This window comes from Sipha flava, unplaced genomic scaffold (assembly GCF_003268045.1).
Source record: "Sipha flava isolate LNK unplaced genomic scaffold, YSA_version1 232_pilon_pilon, whole genome shotgun sequence".
In the NCBI taxonomy this organism is placed as follows: domain Eukaryota; kingdom Metazoa; phylum Arthropoda; class Insecta; order Hemiptera; family Aphididae; genus Sipha; species Sipha flava.
The window spans coordinates 130888-154321 of NW_020272869.1; the positions used below are offsets into that span (position 1 = coordinate 130888).

General features: G+C 28.1%; 1 protein-coding gene across 1 annotated transcript in view; it reads right to left on the bottom strand.

The window, feature by feature from the left end:
• The window catches only part of LOC112683705 (GTP-binding protein REM 1-like), a 165682-nt gene that overhangs the window by 32962 nt on the left and 109286 nt on the right, over positions 1 to 23434 (bottom strand). The window contains exon 5 of the mRNA XM_025554852.1: positions 22540 to 22631. Within this exon, the coding sequence (XP_025410637.1) occupies positions 22540 to 22631 (92 nt within the window). The remainder of the gene's footprint in view (positions 1 to 22539; positions 22632 to 23434) is intronic.

The window sequence follows — 23434 nt, forward strand, 5'->3', positions numbered from 1 at the left end:
ATCATAACCCATGTTAATGATGGTATACGTTATTATGTAAAAAATGATGAGTTATTCAACATTCTTTACTCTATATACATAGCGATCGGTCATGGTGGGCACCATCGTATGATAACTATAATCAAATTTAAAGTATTGCAATATAACAAAAGAAATAACAATGGCTTTTTTGAGTTTGTATACCGATTGTCATACAATATCATCTAACACAAAAAGAGATTTTGTTTCTAAACCAATTTTACATTCAGTATATTACTCGCGAGCATAAATATATCTAATTGATATGCAATCTCGGAGTATAAACAATTATAGATTTATTTTTAATTATCAGGATCACCTTAGAAAATTTGTTATACTTAAGCCACTAATGATTAAATATGCAGAAAAATAGCATATAACTTAATGGCAAATTAAAGAACTTTTGAACACCAAAAATTCTACATTCCAATAATCGGAGAGAGTTTGTTGCGATTAGTTACTGAATTACATACTATGTAAGATGATATTAAAATATTGCATTGAAAATCAAGACATAGTCAGAGTCAGGGGTTCGTAGACCATGCGAACCGAGATGTGGAATGTATGTTTGCAACATGGATGACAGAAATTAAATCAACAGATTGGCCTTCTGAATTAAAATTTATCTAATTTCGAAAAAATCGCAGTTTTCATTCTGGCTAAAATAATTGGGTTAAATTGATTTATGTGTATATTTTTAGGTATTCGCCGATCTCCGTATAAAGCGATAGGTGGTTATCAGGCTTGTTTAGGTGTAGCATCAATTGGTTTACCGGCAGATGAAATTGACTCTTCGTAATCTGAAGAAGACATTGAATGTATTTTGAATTAAAAAGAAGACAAATAAAAGAAACCATGTACTTAGACATGACTTAGAACTTGGTAACAAAAGAAATATGTAATAATTTAATATTGAAAAATTTAATGACTATAAATATAATTATTGTTTGGTTGATCAACAAAAACAAAATACACTTAATACGCGTCAATTACCTGCACAAAATTTACAAAAACAGGCTCAAAAAATGATAAAACATCAAATAAAAAAATATGATGAATTTAGTGTGGAACTACAATACGTCTGAGGATTTTTGATGTAAACCGCGCTCGTGGTTTACCGATATATTAGCATTTATAACAGAAGTGTAAGAGGATTATATTTATATATTTATACAAGTAATGTAGGTAAGTATTAAACTAGTATTTTTATAAAATCTTTATTATTTCCGTAATTAAACACTTAAAATAGATGAATTAGATAATTTTTTTATGAACAGTAGGTACTGAAAATGGATATCTTAAATATGTATACACGAGATCGGAAATAAATGCTCGTGAAACAAATTTATTAGAGCTAACTACAGTCATAGAATCGGCAGGTTACACATAAAAATCTAAATCTCTTCGGTAAGCAGCTATTACAAATAGTATTTTAGGGCCACCTGATATCACTGCAAAACAAAATGCAAGACAAACCGATGTGCATGTAGATCAGTATACAGAATTTGTAATTCTAAATGACACGGAAGTTTGTCATGTGAATGTATAACAAGTTGTTATATAAATTTTCAAGTATCAGAATCGAAAATACAATAATTGGTTATATGTAGCTATATATTATACCAATATAGCTTCTATACGTTTTGACAAGATGGAATACGTACACGAAGGTATATGAGATGTGACAGTTAAATATAACTAGAATATTAGGTACATTTTCATTCTTTCATTTCTTATTTAAATAAATATATGTACCCTAACCTTCATGATACTCTCCCCTGATCCTGACGCACTAAGTTCAATGTTTTTGCAATATTTAAACACACTCCTGGAAGTCTACGGAAATAAAGACCTTTCAACACCAGAATCTTAAATATTATAAAAATCCTTACAGTGTCGACCTTTAGCTTTTAAAAAAGAACAGAGTTGAAACAAATTAGAGCTGTATTGGTGGTAAGGGGTTACATAGAGATGTTTTCAATGGTCAAAAATTATTTCACTTTGAGTGACGTATAAGCTTGTGTGACCACTTCTTCCTAATTCAGGCCTCACGTGAGCCATTCAGGTACACATAATTTAGCTCTTCTGTTATCATTTTACCCTGAGATAGAAAGTTTTTATCTTAGGGTAAAATAATAGAAACCAATACATTCAAATACTGCACATTTTGTCTTGTCTATACGATTTTAGGTGCACCTGACCTCGCGTTGTTGTTTTGTATCGATTCTCGACTTGCTGTTTTATCACTATAGATAATACAAATATATTATTATAATATTTTAATATAATTCTCTAATTCATTCCGATACATAAAATGTAGTTTATTCTAATTGATATCAGCTTATTGTTATAACCTTTATATCTAATCATATATTATTTTCCTTCTTTTCAAAACATTCATTAGTTAATACCAATTCGTTAGATTTTAAATTGCAGTATTCAAACATTTTCATAACAACTTGTTTCATAATTTGGAAATTTTTCAAAAAACTACAAAAGTTATTTTTTTAAACCACTTAAGGAATAGGGATGAATACATGAATTCGATATAATGTTTTACATTATAATGCATTAACTGAAATATTTCCATCGTGCAGAGTCGCTCTGGATGTTTAAATGTGAAACGTATATGAAAAGTTTAAACTATATTACTACCTCAGAGATAATTTAACCAAATCACAACTATATATAGCCGGAGTGGTACCTATATATGCCCACAACTCGTATGAAATTTTCGGTTTCTGCAACACTGTTATGACCGCTATACTTACGTATTACATTGCTATTTTGTATTGTCGCACACATGCCCCGAACGACATTAAATGTAGTTCGACCAGACTGTACGTACATTATTCATCATTTGCTATTCAGAGTATCCCGATAGCCTTTTCGACCCTATGTTGTGCAGTATTATAGACAAAATAATTATGGCAATACGACGCGATATTCCACTTGCAGCTGCAGGCCTCACGTAGTGAAGCGCGTATTTATATGTTATATTCATGGTGTATCGAGGCGAACATTTGAATTTGCGAGTGGCTTACATTATCCAAAAGTTCTTTTGTGCAGCGTCCGTCGAATACATTACATACATGTATTAGTTTATATAATTTGTTTGTATGCAGATTGTCAGCGAAAGGATGGATATTACACACACACAATTGAACTACGCGTGAGTTTCGACACGTTATCGAATACACCATAAGTACTATCGTGCACAGTAAAAGTCCATAGCTAAAGAATTTGCTGTGTAGAAGTTTTTCGATCCAAAAAGTTGATAGAACTTCATCTATTTCTCTTAATATCATAAAAAAAATATGTGTAACGCACTTTGGGATCAATATTTCATTGGCTTTTGCATAATGAGTTTCAGACCGGTAAAACCACGTGAAGAAATTTTCATATAAGTTGATACAGTTCGATATTTCCACGTAAACTTCTTTGTCATCGAGCACACATGTTTATTAAACGTCCGCGATTCTTTTTATGTTTGACTTATACAACTATGTCAATTTTAACAAAATTAATACCGTTGAAAAGAGGAAAAAAAGACGAATCACTAGTATTTCAGGTCTTACCCACTACGGGGGTCTGTGCAGCCCCAAGGTAAGAAAAATCACATTTTTAATTACCGTTGCACAAAATGTCTAACCAAAATAATACGCTGCCGCGCTCGTTATCTAACCAAAATAACATGTCACTGCGCTTGCCACCACAAAAGAAGCCATACAACAACAAACCGATAACTCCAATTAAAATTGTAAATGGCAATCAAATAATTAAACAAAACGAAATAATAAACACCGACCCGGACGATTTATCATCTCTTGATTGGACATTGGTAATGTCTCCTCACTCCCAAAAACGTCAGCACATTCCATCACCTATTACGTCTTCCAAAACCAAACAAAGCAATACATCAAATCAGTTTACAACAAAAAATCGTTACGCCTCACTTTCTGAAAATTTATCTACTCAGGAAATGGATACTGATCAAACGTCTGAATTACCAAATACCAAACCACAATTACCATCTCCAATTTTTATCAAATCTGAATTAAACTACAAAAATTTCTGTGACGCTATCAAACTATTAATTGGTCCCGAAGAATTCTTTTGCAAAAGTCTTATCAATAACCTAAAACTTCAAACAAAATCGGCTGATTCATTCCGAAAAGTAACTAAACTGCTCAAAGAAAAAGGAGTTGATTTTCACACTTATCAAGTTAAACAAGATAAACCATACAGAGTCGTTTTTCGGAACTTACATCATACCACGCCTATCGATTTTATTATCCAAGAATTAAATGAAAACGGATTCACTGCAAGACAAGTTATAAATGTATAAAATAAAATAACAAAACTACCGTTACCCCTATTTTTCATAGACCTTGAACCTGACCAAAATAACAAAAAAATATTTAAATTAACTTCAATATGATACACCAAAATTAAAGTTGAAGAGCCACACCCCCGACGCCAAATAATACAATGTCTTAGATGCCAAGATTTTGGTCACTCGGGAACATACTGTAACCTCGATGCGTGAAATGTGGGGAAAACCACAATACTTCTGCCTGTTTAAAACCCATCGACCAACCACCAAAATGCGCACTATGCGAAGGACAATACCCAGCAAGTTATCGAGGTTGCATTGTGTATAAAAATCTACAACAAAGACACCAGAAAAATAAAAAATAAAATTAACCAAGATTTCCAATCTGATATTAAATTATTAAGTAACAATAATCCCATACCTGTTAAAGAGGTCTATTGCACCACCCCAAACGATAATATTAATACTAATAATCAGCCTCACACTCAATCATACGCAGATGCCTCTCGTCAATTTAATAATACAAAAATCCATGAACAAACCACAAATTATTTTTCCAAACAGCTCACCTCATTCCTAGATGATTTTAAATTAATTATTAATCCACTTATTTCACTTCTCACAACGATTATCAACAAACTTTTAATAAAAAATAATGAATAACTCCACCCAATCCCATCCCTCATTAAACATTTTACTCTGGAACGCAAACGGTGCCATTCAACACAAACATGAACTTCATAACTTATTATTCGAAAAAGAAATTGATATATTCCAAACTCGACTCCCATAAAAATCTTCTTATAAAAAATATGTCCTCTCGCGTTCTACCTGGAAACCTAAAACGACGTTTAAAGAGGAACTGGTCCCGTGACCTATTATAATAAATTGCCAAATTACAAATTATGATGGTGTTGCCAATGGGTCTCTTCCCCAATCATGCTATTCATGCCATTGTTATTCATAATATTTATCACATTTGCTTATTGTTTTTGTTTTTATGTACAGATTGTAAATTTCTTTAAAATATAAAGTAAAAAAAAAAAAAGTTGATACAAAGATATACACACAATACACAATTTGATGAACTCCTTTATTTTATAAAATTAAGTTTGTAATTTGTAAAATACTTTACGACTCATCGCCTGCATACACGAAATAAATAAATAACCTGCTTTTCACATAAAAGTGGCCGAAGGTTAGGTTAGTTAATGTAGGTTATATTAATTACCTATAACATTTAATTTAAAAGTTAGCTACCAATTTCATTCGATGGAATATTTTTATAACTGAATAAATTGTTGTTTGGAGTTTATACTTAGAATGGCCCGAAAAATCCATATAAGCTTGGATACGACTCTTGCGGTATTAATATAGTCGTAAACAGTTACCATACATTTTTACGACCAATGTATAAATCAATATTATATTGTTATGATTACATTGTTGTAATATATTATCACACTATTCCTTCGATTCATATCTGCATGGGCGAGTTTCTCTTATATAATCTTGTCATTAAAGATCATGTCAAGCAAGGAGAATAACCGTTATTATTATTTTTTATAATGGTTATATATATTTTGAACATGTTGTAACTACAATTAAATTATGTTAAAAACATAACAACTTATTATTTATTGTACAGTATTTCTTGTCAGTAATATCCACGCTACTATTTCTGCGTTTTAATATTTTGCCAAAAAAAATTATAAATTAATTGTTGAACTGTAATAGTTTTTACTAAAAGTTCTAGTAAAAATATATATATATATAAATCAGAATACGTGTTGTAATAATATTTGTTATTTCGTGCATTATAAATTAGTACGTCACAATATACGAATAAATAATAATGGTGACATTATTTAGACGATTTCCAAATGAGTTAATAATAATCAATTAATATGAGCTATCATTAATATAGTTTAAACAACTAAGTATAATAAATTATTAGATTAATGCTGTTTAAGATTTTAGAAATATAATTATAAAATTGTGTAGTTAAATTATTTAATATAATTCCATTTTTTACAATAATTAAATTATAATATATTAATATTTAAAATAAAATATCAATAGCGACTGATTCTGATGGAATTTTATTTTTAAATACAACTTTTTCTCCTCATATCATCTCCTCAGTCACTTGTTTTTATATTATTATTTGTATCTATATAGCATTGAACAAATTTTAGTACCTACACAGTTGCTTTTGAAAATTATTATATCTATTCTTTTTTTTTTTAGCTTAAGTATCCAAGTGAGTTGAAAGAATTTAACAGTTTTGCCAGAAAAAGACCAATAGATTCTGCAAAAAGAAACTGTAAATAATACATAAATAAAACTACAAAATTTCTCTCGCGTAAGACCATGTATCGATCGAAGATTTATTTATAACACTATTAAATAGTGTTATAAATAACTAACTTTTATACATTTTATAAAAGTAAAATTGTATTATTTCGTTTTTTTTCTCAATAAAATACGTAAAAATCGTTTACATTTTCACACCCGAGTAGAAGACTAGAAGTACAAAATTGTTTACAAATATTTCATTATAAATGTACATTTTAAATTTGCAAAAGAAAACGTCGAGTATAACAAAAACTATCCGAGGTGATCGGATTCAAAAATATATTAGATCTAAAAAGGATTTTCAACTTACCCTATCAAATATCTGTAATAAAATGTACAACGAGATCAAATAAAATGTCTACAAAATACAGGTTTAGTGCTGTTTAGTATCCTTATCAGATAGGTTTCTAAGTGTACTAACAAGCACCACATATGTATATCCATCGATTTTAGTATTCGTATAACCATTTATTATAAATACTAGTAATAGTATTTACAAGGTTACTACAAACGTTACATGTCTTAATCAAATAGTATTGAGGCAAAGTTTAAACAGTCATGTATTAAAATAATGAATTTTAAAATTAACTGCAAAAGCTATGTTTTATAAAATAAAAATTATTTAAAATACGGTTTATTAGAAATATTTATTTTATTTACTTACGGTTATGTCTGCACATTCAATGATACTCAAATATATTGGTATAATATATTGTATTAGTATATATTAATATATATACCTACTACTATTATAATATATATACTTAGTATTTATTATTAAGTATATGTATCTTATGGAACGACATGTTTCCGTTCACACTGTGTATTTTGTATAAAAGTTAATAATTCCATGTCATGCGCCAATCTCTTTATAAATTGTGTACTTAAACGTTCTGCACGATTAAATAAAATTCTGCGTAAAAAAAACAGTTCACACAACATTTTTTACTCATAGAACCATAATCCATTTACAATTGTATCGATTTCTAAATAAAACTACGAATATTGATCACAGACTATATTTTGTTTTCAATTTTATTTAACGTTCGACGTTGTCCCGTGCTAATGGCATAAGTTATGATGATAAAATAAAATATATTTTCAACATCTATAATCATTAAACAAACTGCGTGCGTGATTCATTTAGAACATATTATAACATAAACATATTATACACCTAGATATTTAAACTATATACATTGAAACAGAATTGTAATGTACTATGTTTACAAATGATTTTGTGAGTATTGCACATAAGACAAACAAATGAAATAAAAATATTATATAAACGTAGTTATAGATTTTTATGAATAAATCTGGATTGAATTATAATTTTAATGTTTACAAATAAATTATAGATATTTTACATACTTTATATTTGTTCTTAGATTTGAATTTGATAATTTAGAAGTAGACTTGTTTTTTTTTAGGGACATACAAAAAACACTTAAATATCTAATAACTTATGTATGAGTTTATGTCATTTGACTTTAGTTATTCAAAATAACTAGAAATACTTGGCCATTTTAGTGGTTCTTCAGAGTTTTTTCTTTCTTGGTGCACTTACTAGATTTGCACTAAAAACTCAAATAACAAATTTTCTTTTATAAAATATGTTAATAAAAATTGACTTTATAAATATTATACTAAATATAACATAATTTGTTTTAGACTTTTATTAGTTATTCCTAACTTATAAATAATAACTAAAAAATTATGGTATAGTAAAAATAGGAAAATAGTAATTGTTATTTAAATTGTTTTTCAACAATCATTATACAAAAAAGCAAAATAATTTTTTATAAAGCACTTGTATAGCAAATTATTTATATGTATTTTGATAGGAACTAAAAACTAAAATCGTAATAAAATAATTTGTTAAAAATGTAGAATTCAGTTCTGTGTCATCTGCCGTCGAGCACGCACGTTCACTACGTCACGCACTCAATTATTATCAGTTTATTATTTAATTATGTTCACGTGTTTTGCACGATAATACGCAGACCTGTCTGTCATGTCCCGCGCTACTACCTTGAAGTCGACCAAACGGAATTTGTCGTCCTCCTCTTCATCAAATCTCGATTCAAGTCTAAAGAAAAGTAAGTCTTATGTGTCGTCAAATCAGTTCGCTCCCCTCACCATGGCTGATAACCTTCCCGAGGTTTTTAGTCCCCTTCGGCTCAACATGAACCTAGTACTCTATCATCAAAACACCTTGGTGATGAAAAAGTTGAGATTACGAGCATGTCTGCACCGTTAATTGTCATAAGTAATGTTACTAACTACTTTTCGTTAAAAGCAGATCTAATATCTCTGGTGGGTATCGATGGCTTTACGGCTACCGCCAAGGGTTCCTCTCTTATTATCAAACCTCATAATTTTGATGGTTACAATAAACTAGTCGATTACTGAAACGAATCGGATTTAAAATGCCATACGTGGGCACCCCTTCATATCCACCCTTTCAAAGTGTTTATCCATAATCTGCATTATACTATTCATGTTGAAGATATAGAGGGCCCTCCGGGATTTGGGCTCTCAATCATAAGTGTGCTAAACATCCGTCACAGAATTAGTAAACAAGCTCTATCTCTATTCACCGTTGTCCTAGAAGCAAGGAATTTTAACCGGAGTATCTTCCAAATATCCTCCCTCCTTAACTCCAAAATAGTTGTCAAAAATCCGCATCAATCCCATTACCCTCATCAACGCAAATAATGTCAGCGATACGGTCACACTCGCTCCTACTGTAGCGAATCACCACGTTGTGTCAAATGCGGCAACAACCATTTCACCAAGGACTGTGTCAAATCTTCGTAACTACCTACAAAGTGTGCGTTATGTTCTGGCGCATATACCGCGAACTTTAAAGGTTGTTCTTCATTAAAGAAATTTATGAACACCTATCGTAAGAATCATAAGAATGGTCACCTCAAGACCACACCACCTGTACCACCATTAGTACCCTCAAAAGTGATTTTGCCAGTCACAGTGGAGTCCCTGTCCATGCACACCCGACACAAAGAAAAATCCAGGGCCAAGACATACGCAGAAGCAACTTCAAGCAACTCAATCAATTATAATAACGAATCTATATCAAATATTTTATCTCAATTTGTTACACAATTACATTCCCTCATTACTCCATTAATTTCACTTTTATCCACACTCTTAAACTCATTACTATCTAAGAATACCGTCTCTCCTTAATTATATCTTCCCAAATCCAATTTAATAATCATTATTTCTTATCAACACCTTTTGTATACTTAACGTTTAGTTATCATCAATTGCTATTGCCTCAATGTTATTTTAATTTCTTAATTGGTTTATGTAATCACTATCTGTAATTGTTGACCTGTAATAGTTAATAACTAAAGGTTTTAAAAAAAAAAAATAAAAAAAAAAAAATGTAGAATACAATATAATTACAGAATTCGGAGACGGCTGTGAAATTAACAGGAAAAAAATTTTAATATTTGTATTAATATAAATATATTAATAAAATATATATATATTTAATATATTTAAATAATTTATTCAATTATATATTTATGATAATATTTTTTTTAATGTAAAAATTATAGATTATCCTGAATAATGTATAGCTCTACTATTGTATTCAAGTACTTATTATAGAATATATAATTATTAATTTATTTATATATACTTGTTATCGAACGCAGTATTTGACAAAAATATTTTCCTGGCCTTGAAAATCAAAATTTTCTTAATTGGGATAAATAAAAAAAAAGAATGCCTTAATTTTACATTAATCTGTAAAGTCTGTAAAGAAATAAGTTAAGTTAATAAGTTAAATTAACTTAACTTTTAGTTTAACTTTTAACTTATTAACTCGTTAATTCCCAGGCTTGCTGATTTTTGAGATGGAAGTCGAGAGGATTGTTATCTTTCTCTGGCTCTGCGATTTTGATTATTATGGTCCAAATTTGTTCAGGGACTAAGTGGGAATTAGAATATGTATTAGGAGGTTAAATTAATTTAGTAGCTGTTCAAGCAGCTGCTTATATGAGTATGGTTAAAATATTTACCACTTCATCTACATCAAGGTTAGATTTTAGTTCGACTTTGAAATTTACTTATTCATTCATTAAATTTTGAAATTGTACACGATAAGGTAAAGGAGAAAATAATTTAGGTATTTTGGTACGAGAGTTAGTGGGGTTGAGGAAATATTAAGTATTACTGAGGAGTGATCTGAATTTAAATCTAATATTATTATCTATTATTAACAGAACAATATACATTTCTGGGTATTTTTACAACAAAGACATCTAGAATATTGGGTTTTTTTCTAAGGGATAAGGGCTATGAAAGAATAAGGAGATAAGATAGGGGATAAGTGAGTTTAGGTGGAGAAAGTATATTAAAATTATTTATATTGAAAAAATTATGCAAAGCGATGCCACGAGAGTTGTTTGCGTGACAGCTCCAAACGTGATGCTTGGCATTAAAGTCATTTCATTACATTAAAAAAATTCAAAAGAAATAATATTCGTAATATTGTGTGGTGGAGAGAAATTGAAGGCACCTAGAGTAATTGGAATACTATTCATTTTTATCTTTATAAAAAACTGTATATGAGTATGACAGTAATTATAATAATTACTGCAAATAGCAAAATAGTCGAAAAAATAGCAAAACCTCTAGAATATGCAAAAATATGCACTAAAAACTTTTAGTATTGAGTTCATTTTTGTCTGAAATGGATTTATTGCTTACTCTGCTATCTTTTCATAAACTACAAAAAAATATGCATATGCTACAAGTCTCGAGCCCTGGTAATTATGATGTGACTGGAAAAAATAGTGGATTTTACGAAAATTGTCACACTGCTATGCTCTTTCAATAGAACGTATCCAGATATATAGAAATTTGAATATTTATTACAAGGGGCGTATACATTGTATACAATGTAACATTATTACATGTTTTCCGCTTATAGGCCTGTGAAAAAATTGCTGTTCTTAATAACTAAAATATTAGATTAAGTTATTTACCATAAAATATACATTAATTAAGTAACAAGTTTTATGTAAACAATAAAACATAATTTCTTAAACGTAAATTTTTTTTTTTATTAATAATTAATAACTACATGAAATAAATAAAATAAATTCTTCAAACTTGGATATGATAATTATAAATTATAACGATTTACGTTGAACTTTGACAGTAGCAAAAGTGTCGATTTAATCTTTAAATTATAATTATTTTAACATGTCATCCTCTATTGAAAACAATTTTAAATTGTTTTATTTTTCATCAGTTTGTAGTCGATTTTGGATAGTCGAATAAAATATTTTTTAAAACAAATAATTATACTACGTAGAGTAACTAAATTAGGCACACAGTACTACTAAGTAGGTTTGAATAAGTCACTTCTGCCCATCACTAGTAGTCACTACAGATCTATTACTATTACAAGAAGTAGAAGAAGCTTTGTTTTCAAAAAAAAAAAACAGCCAATTCGTGTTTGATTTAAAATACTTTGCAAATTATCCCTAGTTAGTTTGGCAATTTTTTTACATTAATCAACACTTAATTCTTTTCTACTCATTTTCACAAAAAAAAAAAAAAAAAAATTGTTAAAATAATCAATAAATAATAATAAATTAGTAAATAAAATAAAATAAAAACTATTGTTTTTATTACCTAATTTATTTATATTATTTACTATATATTATTTATATATAATAATAATATTTATATATAATAATATATATATTATTTATTTATTTATATATATTATTTATTAAATTATATTATGTTATTATAACATAATATTTAATATAAAAGATTTACATATACAGCAACGTGAACAGGGACTGAATTCAGAATAATTGGTTATTGTTAGATATTTTATTTATTGAAATCATCAATAACGATTTTTTTCTTAAACATTCCCGAATAATCTTATATATTATATAGACGTAAATAAAAAATTATGAAAATAGCTATCTCGGTAACTGTTGGTGAGGTAAGCTATTGTTTACTATTTTTTCATATAGGAATATATGTAACATATTTTACAATAATCAGAAAAACTGATTAAAAAAAAAAAAAAAATTGAAATATATTATAGGTTTCTTTTTTCAATTGATTAATTCTTGATTCTAAATTTATTTAACTGTAAGTTGTTTGTAAACGTCATTTGTTATTTGTTTAATAGAAATTATTAATATTTATGTAAACTGAAACGGAAGGGGGCGACAGAATTTGATTGCACGGGGCGGCTAAATCTTAAATGTAGCCTTGCCTTACACTGCACTACTTAGCACACATTTACGATTATAATATACGAAATCGGGTATTCTCTGTAGCACGCGGGGTCAATGAGTTGAGTTGACGATGCAGGGTTTAAGTGTTCAAAACCATTCAAAAGATACGAAAAATTCTGTTCGGATTAGACGCAACAATCCGAAAATAACTCAGAGACTATTAAAAGCGTTTGCGTACTGTATAATTGGGTTTTAATATTATTTTATAGATTATTAAAAAATATTGGTCTGGGAATAAAAGTCTCAATAACATTTATAAAACTATCAAAATTAAGCAATAATTTCATAAAATAAGTTATATTACAAATTTTCACAGTGAACGACAGCAATTTTAAACTAAATTTGGGTAGGAGAAACCATTGATTATAAGTACTAGTATTTATAATCAATGATGAAATGTACGTAATCGTAACACACGCGTTAAACGGATATAATATTTATGGGTGTAAAGTCTTCTTAAAAAACCACACTTAAGTCATAAAGGATAAATGTTTAGAGAAAAGAGAACAAGGAAACCATGGATTACCAATAAGTACCAGAACTACCATACGATTTTTTTCAATTGTATAAAAAAACATAAAAATTTCGTTAAAATTGATTATATTTATTTTTTTAAAATATGTCAATCTTTGCAAACAAATTAGTGTATAGATTATTCTTATGAAACTTGTTTACTCGTAGAGTTTTACATGTTGTATAATATAGGGTAAAAATAAAGATTTTCAAGCATATATACAATTTTATTTATTACCTAAAAGCTTTTTGAAACGTTTCACTTCTGTATTATTATTAATTTAACACCATCAAAAAAAATGGCATTTATATAGTTCGTAAAATCGACATTTTGAGACACAGAGCTTTAAGATATTAAGAAGATTTTATTCCATTCAGTATTTTATCGATTACTACGCTACTTAAGCTCATCCTGTTCGTTGTTCTATAAAAAAAATTAACAACTCTGCATAAAATGTATATAACTTAAAGTTGTATGTAAATAAGTAAACAAATTTAATGGAAAAAAAGAATTTTAATTTTTATATTTCGATAGCTCACAACCGACAGAGCCTTTGATTACTGAAATTTATTAGTTATTTTTTTTTATATATGTATAACATACTAGATTGTTTTTCTTTCAATGGCATGTCATATTCCAATTGAAATTGGAAACATATTGACAATTATTTAATATTTAAATTATTGCATTTTTATTATTGAACATCTGAATAATTATTTCAGATTTTTTTTCTGTAAAATCTTTCTTTCTATTCAAAATTAGATACTTAAAAAGTTTAATGGATACGAAAGGTAACAAATTACATAGAATTGAATTATTTGATTGTCTTAATTTTCTAAAAATTATTTTTAATTTTTCACTTGTTTTAATTAAATGCCTAATAAAGTTATTTTGAGATTATGGATTTAAACATTTATAAAATGAAATATTACAAATACCACTATTCTACAATTAATGTTAATATAATTAATAACTTAGTTTTGGATTATTTGGTCTTATGTAGATTATATATTTAAAAAAATATATTTTAAAAAGTTTTAATTCTTATCCATCGGGGTTTTATTATTTAAACGATCCAAATAAATTCTTTACAAATAACTTTAATAATTTTATATACTTTGAATACTATATCTAAATATTTAAACCAATTCATATTGTTTGAGGCATTTGAGACATCTAATATCCTTATCTTATTATTATTTTATAATTATATGATCTTTTGATTTTATTGGTATTAATTCTTAAAAATATTTTAGACTGAAATCAGTAATTAAAAAGACAACGAGAGACTATATTTTGGTATTTTTATAAGACGAACAATCGATTATAAAACAAAGAACAATATATTGAAAAAAAATTAAAAAATACTTATATAATTTAATTTAGATGATATATGTAATCAGTGGCGTGCGTAAAGAGGATGATGGTGGATATATCCCCCCCTATGGGGTTTTTTTTAAACGCTTTTAATAACGTATTTAAGAAGTACGACGGGGCAGTTACGGTTAAATGGGTTGGTGTAAATGAACGTACATCGAGACATTCCATTATCTACAGAACAAATAATTGATGAATTTAGTAAAAAAGCCAGAAGGATGAATTTCCGCCTTGATTGAATTTTTGTTTTTTGTATTATAATAAAGAATAAAGATTGAAAATAATACATTTTTATTTATGACATCCTCCACATACCTAATTCATGCGCACACCACTGTATGTTATGATATATCACGATATTTATCAAAAACTTTTGTTTTAATATGAAATATTTTTTATGACTACTATCTGAACGAATTTGATATCAAAATAATTTATGAATTTTTTTTTTTTTTTTTTGAATAACATCATTACTTTCTCCCCATAGAACAATTTTCATGTATTAAAAAAACGTTATAGACTTTTATATATATCACCATTGATCTATAGATATCTGATTTCATAACGTTTTTTATTTTGTTAAAAATATTTTTACTAAATGTTTGTTAAACAAGCAAATTTCATACGAGTTATTATAATACTAAACAGTATTATTAATGTCATGATGAGTAAGTTAGTAATTAATTCATAAACTACATCTCAGAATTACTTTTAATATTAATATATGTTACAATTTTCTTTATTCTAGTTTTGAATTAATTTTTTTTGTAGAATTTTCGCATGTTAGATATTTCCATGGATGGAAAGTGAAAATATATTAATTAAAAGAAATTATAAATGGTTTTGTATCTTATAATGAATAACAATTTAAAAAAATGGTTTAAAAAAAATAAAAAAAAATATCAAATAAACAAAAAAAAAAATGTATAGTATAAAACAATATATTCTGACATAAATTAAATTATCTACTTTATATTAAAGTATAATATTAAATATCTGAACATAGTACAGAAGTAATATCTGAACAGATAGCAGGATCGCAATCTATTATAGATATTAGAAAATGGTGAGTATTCTCATAAACTGTGCTATGTAGTATTAATATTCTTCCAAGCTAACTGTCACAGGGTTTATATTCAGGAATTTAGATAATGCTGTCATTATTTTTTAAACATGTTTCGTTTGGCAGATATAACGATGTGAATAACAAGAAAAAAGATATTGTTCATCGCTCGAATAGATCATAGTTTTAAAATAAAAGAAACTACCCATGTGAAGGCATGTAATATGGAAGTTTAAAATACCAACTACCGCTGTCTAAAATAATTTATTTTGAGTAGAAACGTTTTTATGAATTTTTCTTGACTGTATATAAATAAAAATATTTTGAACAAGGAAAATATTCGTGTATGAAGAAATATTTAATAACCTCAAGTTACATCAATACGTTTGAATTACCTACTGTCTATTACAGAAGATGATTTAAAAAAATAAAATGATAATTTTAGGCGTGTTAAAAGTAAATTTAACGAATTGTATGGTTCATATTCTTCTTATCAATACATTTCACAATATTAAGAATATGCATCTTTAAGAAATAAATTGGTTCAAATACAAATCCTAGACGTATTTAGTATATAATTATTGAAAAAATAATAAAAATGACAAAATGTATGTTAACATGTTACAAGCACTGTTTTGATGTCCAAGAAATATGAGATATTTTTTCAAGTAACTTTTAAATGACTTATCATAAAGCAGGGGCCTCCTTTGGGGGGGGGGCAGACTATGCCAAATGCCCCACTCTAAGAAATTTTAAAAAGTCGTCAATTCATTGTCCGATGATCAAATGCTAAAATCAGTAAATAGTAAATTTTTATGGTTGTGACTATTGTTATCTGATGTGGGTCGTTGTAAATTGCCGCCCATTTTTAATTTTTTATATATTTTGCGGCCCGGACATATTTTGTACATACGTAAACTGCGGCCTGGCTATATATTATACATATGTAAATTGCAGCCAGGGTATATTTTATACATACGTAAATTGCGGACTGGATATAATTTTTATTACTTACCAAAATGTATTTTATTTATAAGTAATAATTATGTTTAATTAACTTTATGTATTGAGTAGTTAAAGATTCGACATTAGAATTTATTAATTCAGAATGAATAATTTTAGATGGCCTGGAAAACATATCATCGACGGCTTTTATTTTAAATTGTTGTTAAGTTTCTGTCGATTTATTATTTGTTTCGAAATTTTAAAATGACTTGTGTGATCTTTAAAACTATCTCTACAAATATTTTATCATTAAATTTCAAAAAAACACTTACATGGTTTAACTGTGCAACACCAGCGCTGAATATAATTTTATAGTATTTTGTGAAAACGAAATTTGAAACCATCAATTACTTTCAACGTTTTATTCCTTTCGCTTTTCATAACGTCCATTTTTATTAAATTTAAAAAAAAATGTAAATTGTTGACTGCATACATAGGCGGACATTTGGTTGAATTTTTGGGGGGTTATAATAATTCAATGTAAAATAACCCACAGGAGTTTGGTCTCCACACCCTCTCTTTCCATGTAAAGTAAAACTTATTACTGTTAAAAATATTTAATATTTTATTTTAATGATAATTTATATCAGCAGAAATATTGTGCGTAAGGTCTTCAATCAAATGCACACTGGCTGCTAGTAATATATTATATTAATGAACATATTATATCTACATCAGTGGTTCTCAAACTTTTTTTTGTCTGCGGAGCTCTTATGTTTTCAAAAAAATTTATGGAGCCCCGAAAATCAGGAATTTATATTCAAGACAACAGTGATTATTAATATTTCTTATTGAAAAAAACACACAGTTCAAAATTTCATTTTTTTTAAAGTTCGGATTTTGTCATTTGTTATGAAAGCTTTGGTCATTTTAAGTTGTATTGATAGATTTACTTAATTTAATTTTGTGAAGTTACCAGCCAAGTTATGAAGTCACAATAACCAAATTTCATCAGAAGTCTTAGTTGTAAATAAAATTGATGTCACTAAAACGTGACTCGTTGCGTAATTCATGTTACTAGTATTTTTCCTTAATAACTAAGAAATTTAATAATATTTAAATTTAGATAATTAATATATGTCCACGGAGCCTCTAAACTTCTTCTGTAAAGCCCTGGAGTTCCGCGGAGCACAGTTTGAGAACCACTGTTCTACATCGATCAATCAGAAATTAATAATTATCTTTAAATTGTTATTATCAAAAAACTTCACAACAAAAAAGCTCCTGGGTACGACCGGATCACAAATTGCACCACCAAAAACCTACCAAAAAAAACGATTATACTACTTTCGTATATCTACAACGCAATGTTGCGTTTATCATATTACCCCTTAACCCTCTAACCTGAAAATTTTCCGAAATTATACTAATTCCTAACCCAAAAAGCCTCCAAAAAAAGTTACCTCATATCGACCCATAAGCTTACTACCAACTCAATTAAATATGTTCGAAAAGATCTTACTAAAAAGATTTATTCCTCTGGCTATCACAGCAAACATAATCTCAGATACACAATACGGTTTCAGACCATACCACTCAACGATCCATCAACTCCACAGAGTAGTCGACACTATATCTTCGTCACTGGAAAAAAAACATTACTGTGCAGCCATCTTCCTGGACATAGCACAAGCGTTCGATAGAGTCTGGTTTGAAGGCTTACTGTTCAAACTAAAAAAAATTTCTGCCTGCGCTTTATTACTTACTTATAAAACCGTACCTTGATGACCGTACTTTCATCGTACAACAGAACTCATGCTACTCAAACTACTTTGACATTCTTGCCGGAGTTCACCAAGATAGCAATATTGCCTCTTTTCTATATAACATATTCACTCACGACATTCCTAAAAAGTCCTATTCCGAACTTGGTTCCTACGCGGACGACACGGCAATTATAGCAACCAATGAAAATCCCATTATAGCCTCAAATATGAAACAAAAACACCTTAATATTATACACCTTTGGACAAAGAGGTGGAAAATCAAAGTCCTCCTTCATAACATTTACTTTAAATAAAAATACATGTCCTCAAATTTTAATGAACAACATTCCAATCCCCATTTACACATAGGTAAAATACCTCAGTCTTACCCTTGGCAATAAATTAACCTGAAATTCTCACATAGTTGATAAAAAAAAGCCCTTAATTCCCGTCCACACCTCCTAAAACCATTATTAAGATGTAAAATGAACAAATGAACATCAAATTATTAATTTACAAGGTCTCTACTCAGGCCACTATGGACATACGGCATCCAATTATGAGGAGCCGCCAAATCCTCCAACACCAGATTAATACAAGCCTTCCAGTCCATCTGTCTCCATCTAGTTTCTTCTGCACCTTGGTATATAACAAACTCCAACCTCCAGTAAGATTGAAAAATACAAATCCTAAATCAAATCTCTAAAACATACTACATCAGATTTCATAATAAACTCCAATCACACACTAATCCACTAATCAAATAATTATCATTTAAAACACTACCCGACAACACTCAACCAATACCAAAAAGAAAATGGTGTAGGGATCTTTTACATTAATAATCATTAGTCAATAACTAACACACGTGCTGGATGTTATCAATGGATAACTTCCCAACCTTATTATTCTAAAATATATAGAATTATTATTAATTATTTTAAAATGTTTTAATATTCACAGATTATTATAAGGTAAAGCACATATTTATAATTATTATATATCTATGAGGTAAAATGATCAAATTAAGATCCTATGAAAGTGGAACAGATCTTTCAATGTACTATCTACTGAAACCACCAACCGCAAATCTCTAACCTTAAAAATATATAGAAGTATATTTAAAAATTTAAATATCAATGTTTAAACTATAAAAAAACATGAAATGATATTTTAAATAGGGTAGTCATGATGATGATGAGTACACTTTTACTTAATTAATCCTAAGTTCACTTAAGTGATGATAAGATATCTGGTTGAAAATTGGTATTAACCGCCATAATTGACGCTAACTAACACTAGTTATATTTTTAAAAGAATCGAAACTGTTATATTTTTAACAGAATCAAATTTTTCTCACATTAGTATAATACCAAACTTGAAAATATTTTAGCTATTTTTTTAAAACCAAAAATAAACCGAAATCTAAATTTTAGTTTTCTTAGAATCGACATCGAAACCGGAACTGTTTTTTTTTTTCTAGGAACCGAAACGGAACTGGAACCGTACAATTCATCACGGTCCCTGGTTTGAACATTTCATGAATTATTTCAGTATTTAAAAAAAAAAATGTTTTTCTTTTATATTTGTTTAATTTTTATGTACATTTCACATTTTTTTGGTAAAACAAATTAATAAGACTCATTAATCATTAAATTAATTTTATTTTGTTTTATTTTTAATTTTTAAAGTTTATTATTATTTAAATTTTATTTGTCAAGAATGTTACATGTTAAGATTTAAATACAGTAAGATTCAACTCTATAAAATTTCAGTATGTTAAATTTCAAAAACAATAAGGGTTGATAAATAATTAATGTAAATAATAGGTACTTACTATATATACCTACCATATAGATGGTAGGTAACTACTCTATTTTTCCATAAATAATTATTACATTGAATATCTGGATATCTAATCACCATATATGACCATGATTATTATGTGTAAAGCAGGGCTTAAAACCGTTCCTAATAAAGTTAGTAATCGGCTCTTGTAGGAGCCAAAAATTTTTTAAAACCGGTAACCGGTTATCGTTTAATTTTCATATTATGGTTACCGATAACCGTTTCTTTCAGGATATTTCAAAAACCATAATAACCGTTAATGGTTTAAAAACCAATGATAAGTTTTTTTTGGTAATTAGTAACCGGTTAAAATCGTTTTTTAAAATCATATTTTCAATTTTTTAATCATATTTTTAAAACACTTTATTTAGGCAATTCGTGAGTTGAAAATACAACTTTTAGTATTACAAAATTAAAAGTTTAATATGCTTTGGTCGATTTCTCTCAATTTCAATATTTATTTTTTCAAACTGCTTTAAAGTTTAAAACATATTATGATCCAGATAATGATAATCAAAAAACTAAATTGCATAAAAATTTTTTATTGATATTATTTTCTTATTTATAACGGTAAAAAACTTAAATGAAATATAATAATTTTCTAAGATGACACAAAGATTGATACATTGCCACAGAACTTTTTGTGGTATAGTATATAATACAGTACCCCAAAACCTGGATGAGCAAATACTAAAACGACAGTATTAAAATATCATAAATAACTAAATAGATTAAGCCTCTTTTCCACCAACTATTTTGTAATAGGAAACAGCTCGCCACGATGACGACGTTTATGACGATAATATAATTTATAGTTATACCTATACATATATATATATGATATTCACAACAGATAAGCAATACTCGACGGCCATTAATTGGAGAAAAATATTTAAAAATAGCTGGGAAATTAAATTCAACTATAATAGTATAATGTATTCATGACATAATTAGGTAGATAATTAAAAAACTACAACTAGCGATAAGCAACGTAATTATATTATTAAATAGGAAAAAATCGTAAAAAAATATCTCTCTGATGTTCTTATAAAATATCGTATAAGCAGATGACAAACACTGTGTAATCAAGTAAATATCTGTCGGAAAGTGTGAATATAAATGTCGGTTTATTATTGATTTTTTTTCTTTTTATCCCCCCTCTATACGTAAAGATAAGTGAAAATGTGATGATTTCAGCTTTAGCTGTGCACTTTTAACCATTGCCGCCCTTAACACTGTTGAAATGGTAAAACTTAGTCGATTATAAATTGCGTCACAGTTCGCATATTGCATTTAAATGCCATGACTTGACTCGTTTATTATACGCGTTTAGAAGTGAAAAAAGGAAAATTTTATATATTTTCCGAAGAAATCTGATTGGGGTATTTTGTTTTTTTCTTCTTCTAACAAGACACCACCACATTATTACTCTTGTGTTCGAAATCATCAATAGTGAAACAGGCCAACATAATTATTTTCATTCACTCCTCTTTTACTCAACGACCCTGATTCATCCATGAACCACCCATTCGAATAAATCGGTATTATTGAATCAACACATTTGGCGTTGAACCAACGATTACCACAATTGTCTGTTCATCTTGTGAAACGGCTTATTTCATTTTTAAAGACTTTTACTCGATAACAGCTTTCTAAGAAATTCACGATTAGCGCTTTCAAGGTGAATCAAGAGGTGTTTATTTCAGTGGTCATGCGAACGATTTCTGTATACAGCGGAAAAAAATTAGTATCCCCGTACGTAATCTTTTCCTTTCAAAATCGACCCATTATAATTCACTATAATGATAGGGTATTTATTTATTTTTATTAGTCTTCGCTAGTGACCAAAACTAATCGGGTTCGGTGCAACGGTCAGCATTACGTAGTTCAATGGTAAAGTAAGGTGAGAGAACGCGCTAAAAGCCTTGACAATATTTGAGTGGATCAAAACATTACTACCGTCATCGCTGTTAGAATTAATGATATACACAATCATACGTGGTTCGACTTACCGACATCTCCACGTATGGTATGTCGATGATGGTTAGTTCAGCTTCTTGTCCGTTTATCATCACTCTGATGGTCCGGCAAGCGCAGTCTTCATCTAGAAAATAAATATTAGAAGTTAATACAACAGCCCATCAATTATATCAAAACAATTATGTAGGCACGCTCGGAAAATACATCAGTATAGCGGCCATATCAACACATTCGCCGTGCCGCCGTCGCGCAGTAATGATAATTAACTCAGCATAATATCTGTATATCAGATTTATTTTTCTTCAGTTTTAAATTTTAATGTAAATACAAAATATATTATGGTCAGCACTACTTTACAATCCTAGAATTGCTCATGGCCCATTTCCACCCAAATCAATTATACCGCCCCACAAAATCTATTCATCGCTTACAGGGAAGAGGGGGTATCCTCCATATCTGGAAACCCACTGATTTTAAAAGAAAAATACTTAATATATTGATATTATCATTTATTTAGTAATATATTATTTTTATTTTATTATAAAATAAATGGTATTTTTATATAAATTCCAAACTGAAATTAATTTGATTACATGTAGATTCGACGTCATGTTGCAAGATTTATCTACAGTTCATCAGGAATATCTAGAAATTATTTAAAATTTTTAAATAAAATATTTTTATTTTATTACTATTCTAATACTAAAAAATTCAAAATAAATTAGTTATATCTTAGCTAATATATTACGTATTACAAAAAAAGCCATTTATACATAAATTTGTTAAAGTTTATTTTATTTTATTTTATTTTATAACTTTGATAAGTATTAGGCTTCAGTTAATTATTTAAAAAAAAATATTAATACTGTCGAGTCGCAATTACTCGAAGTTAAGTATTCACTTAAATATTTTACTATAAATTTACTT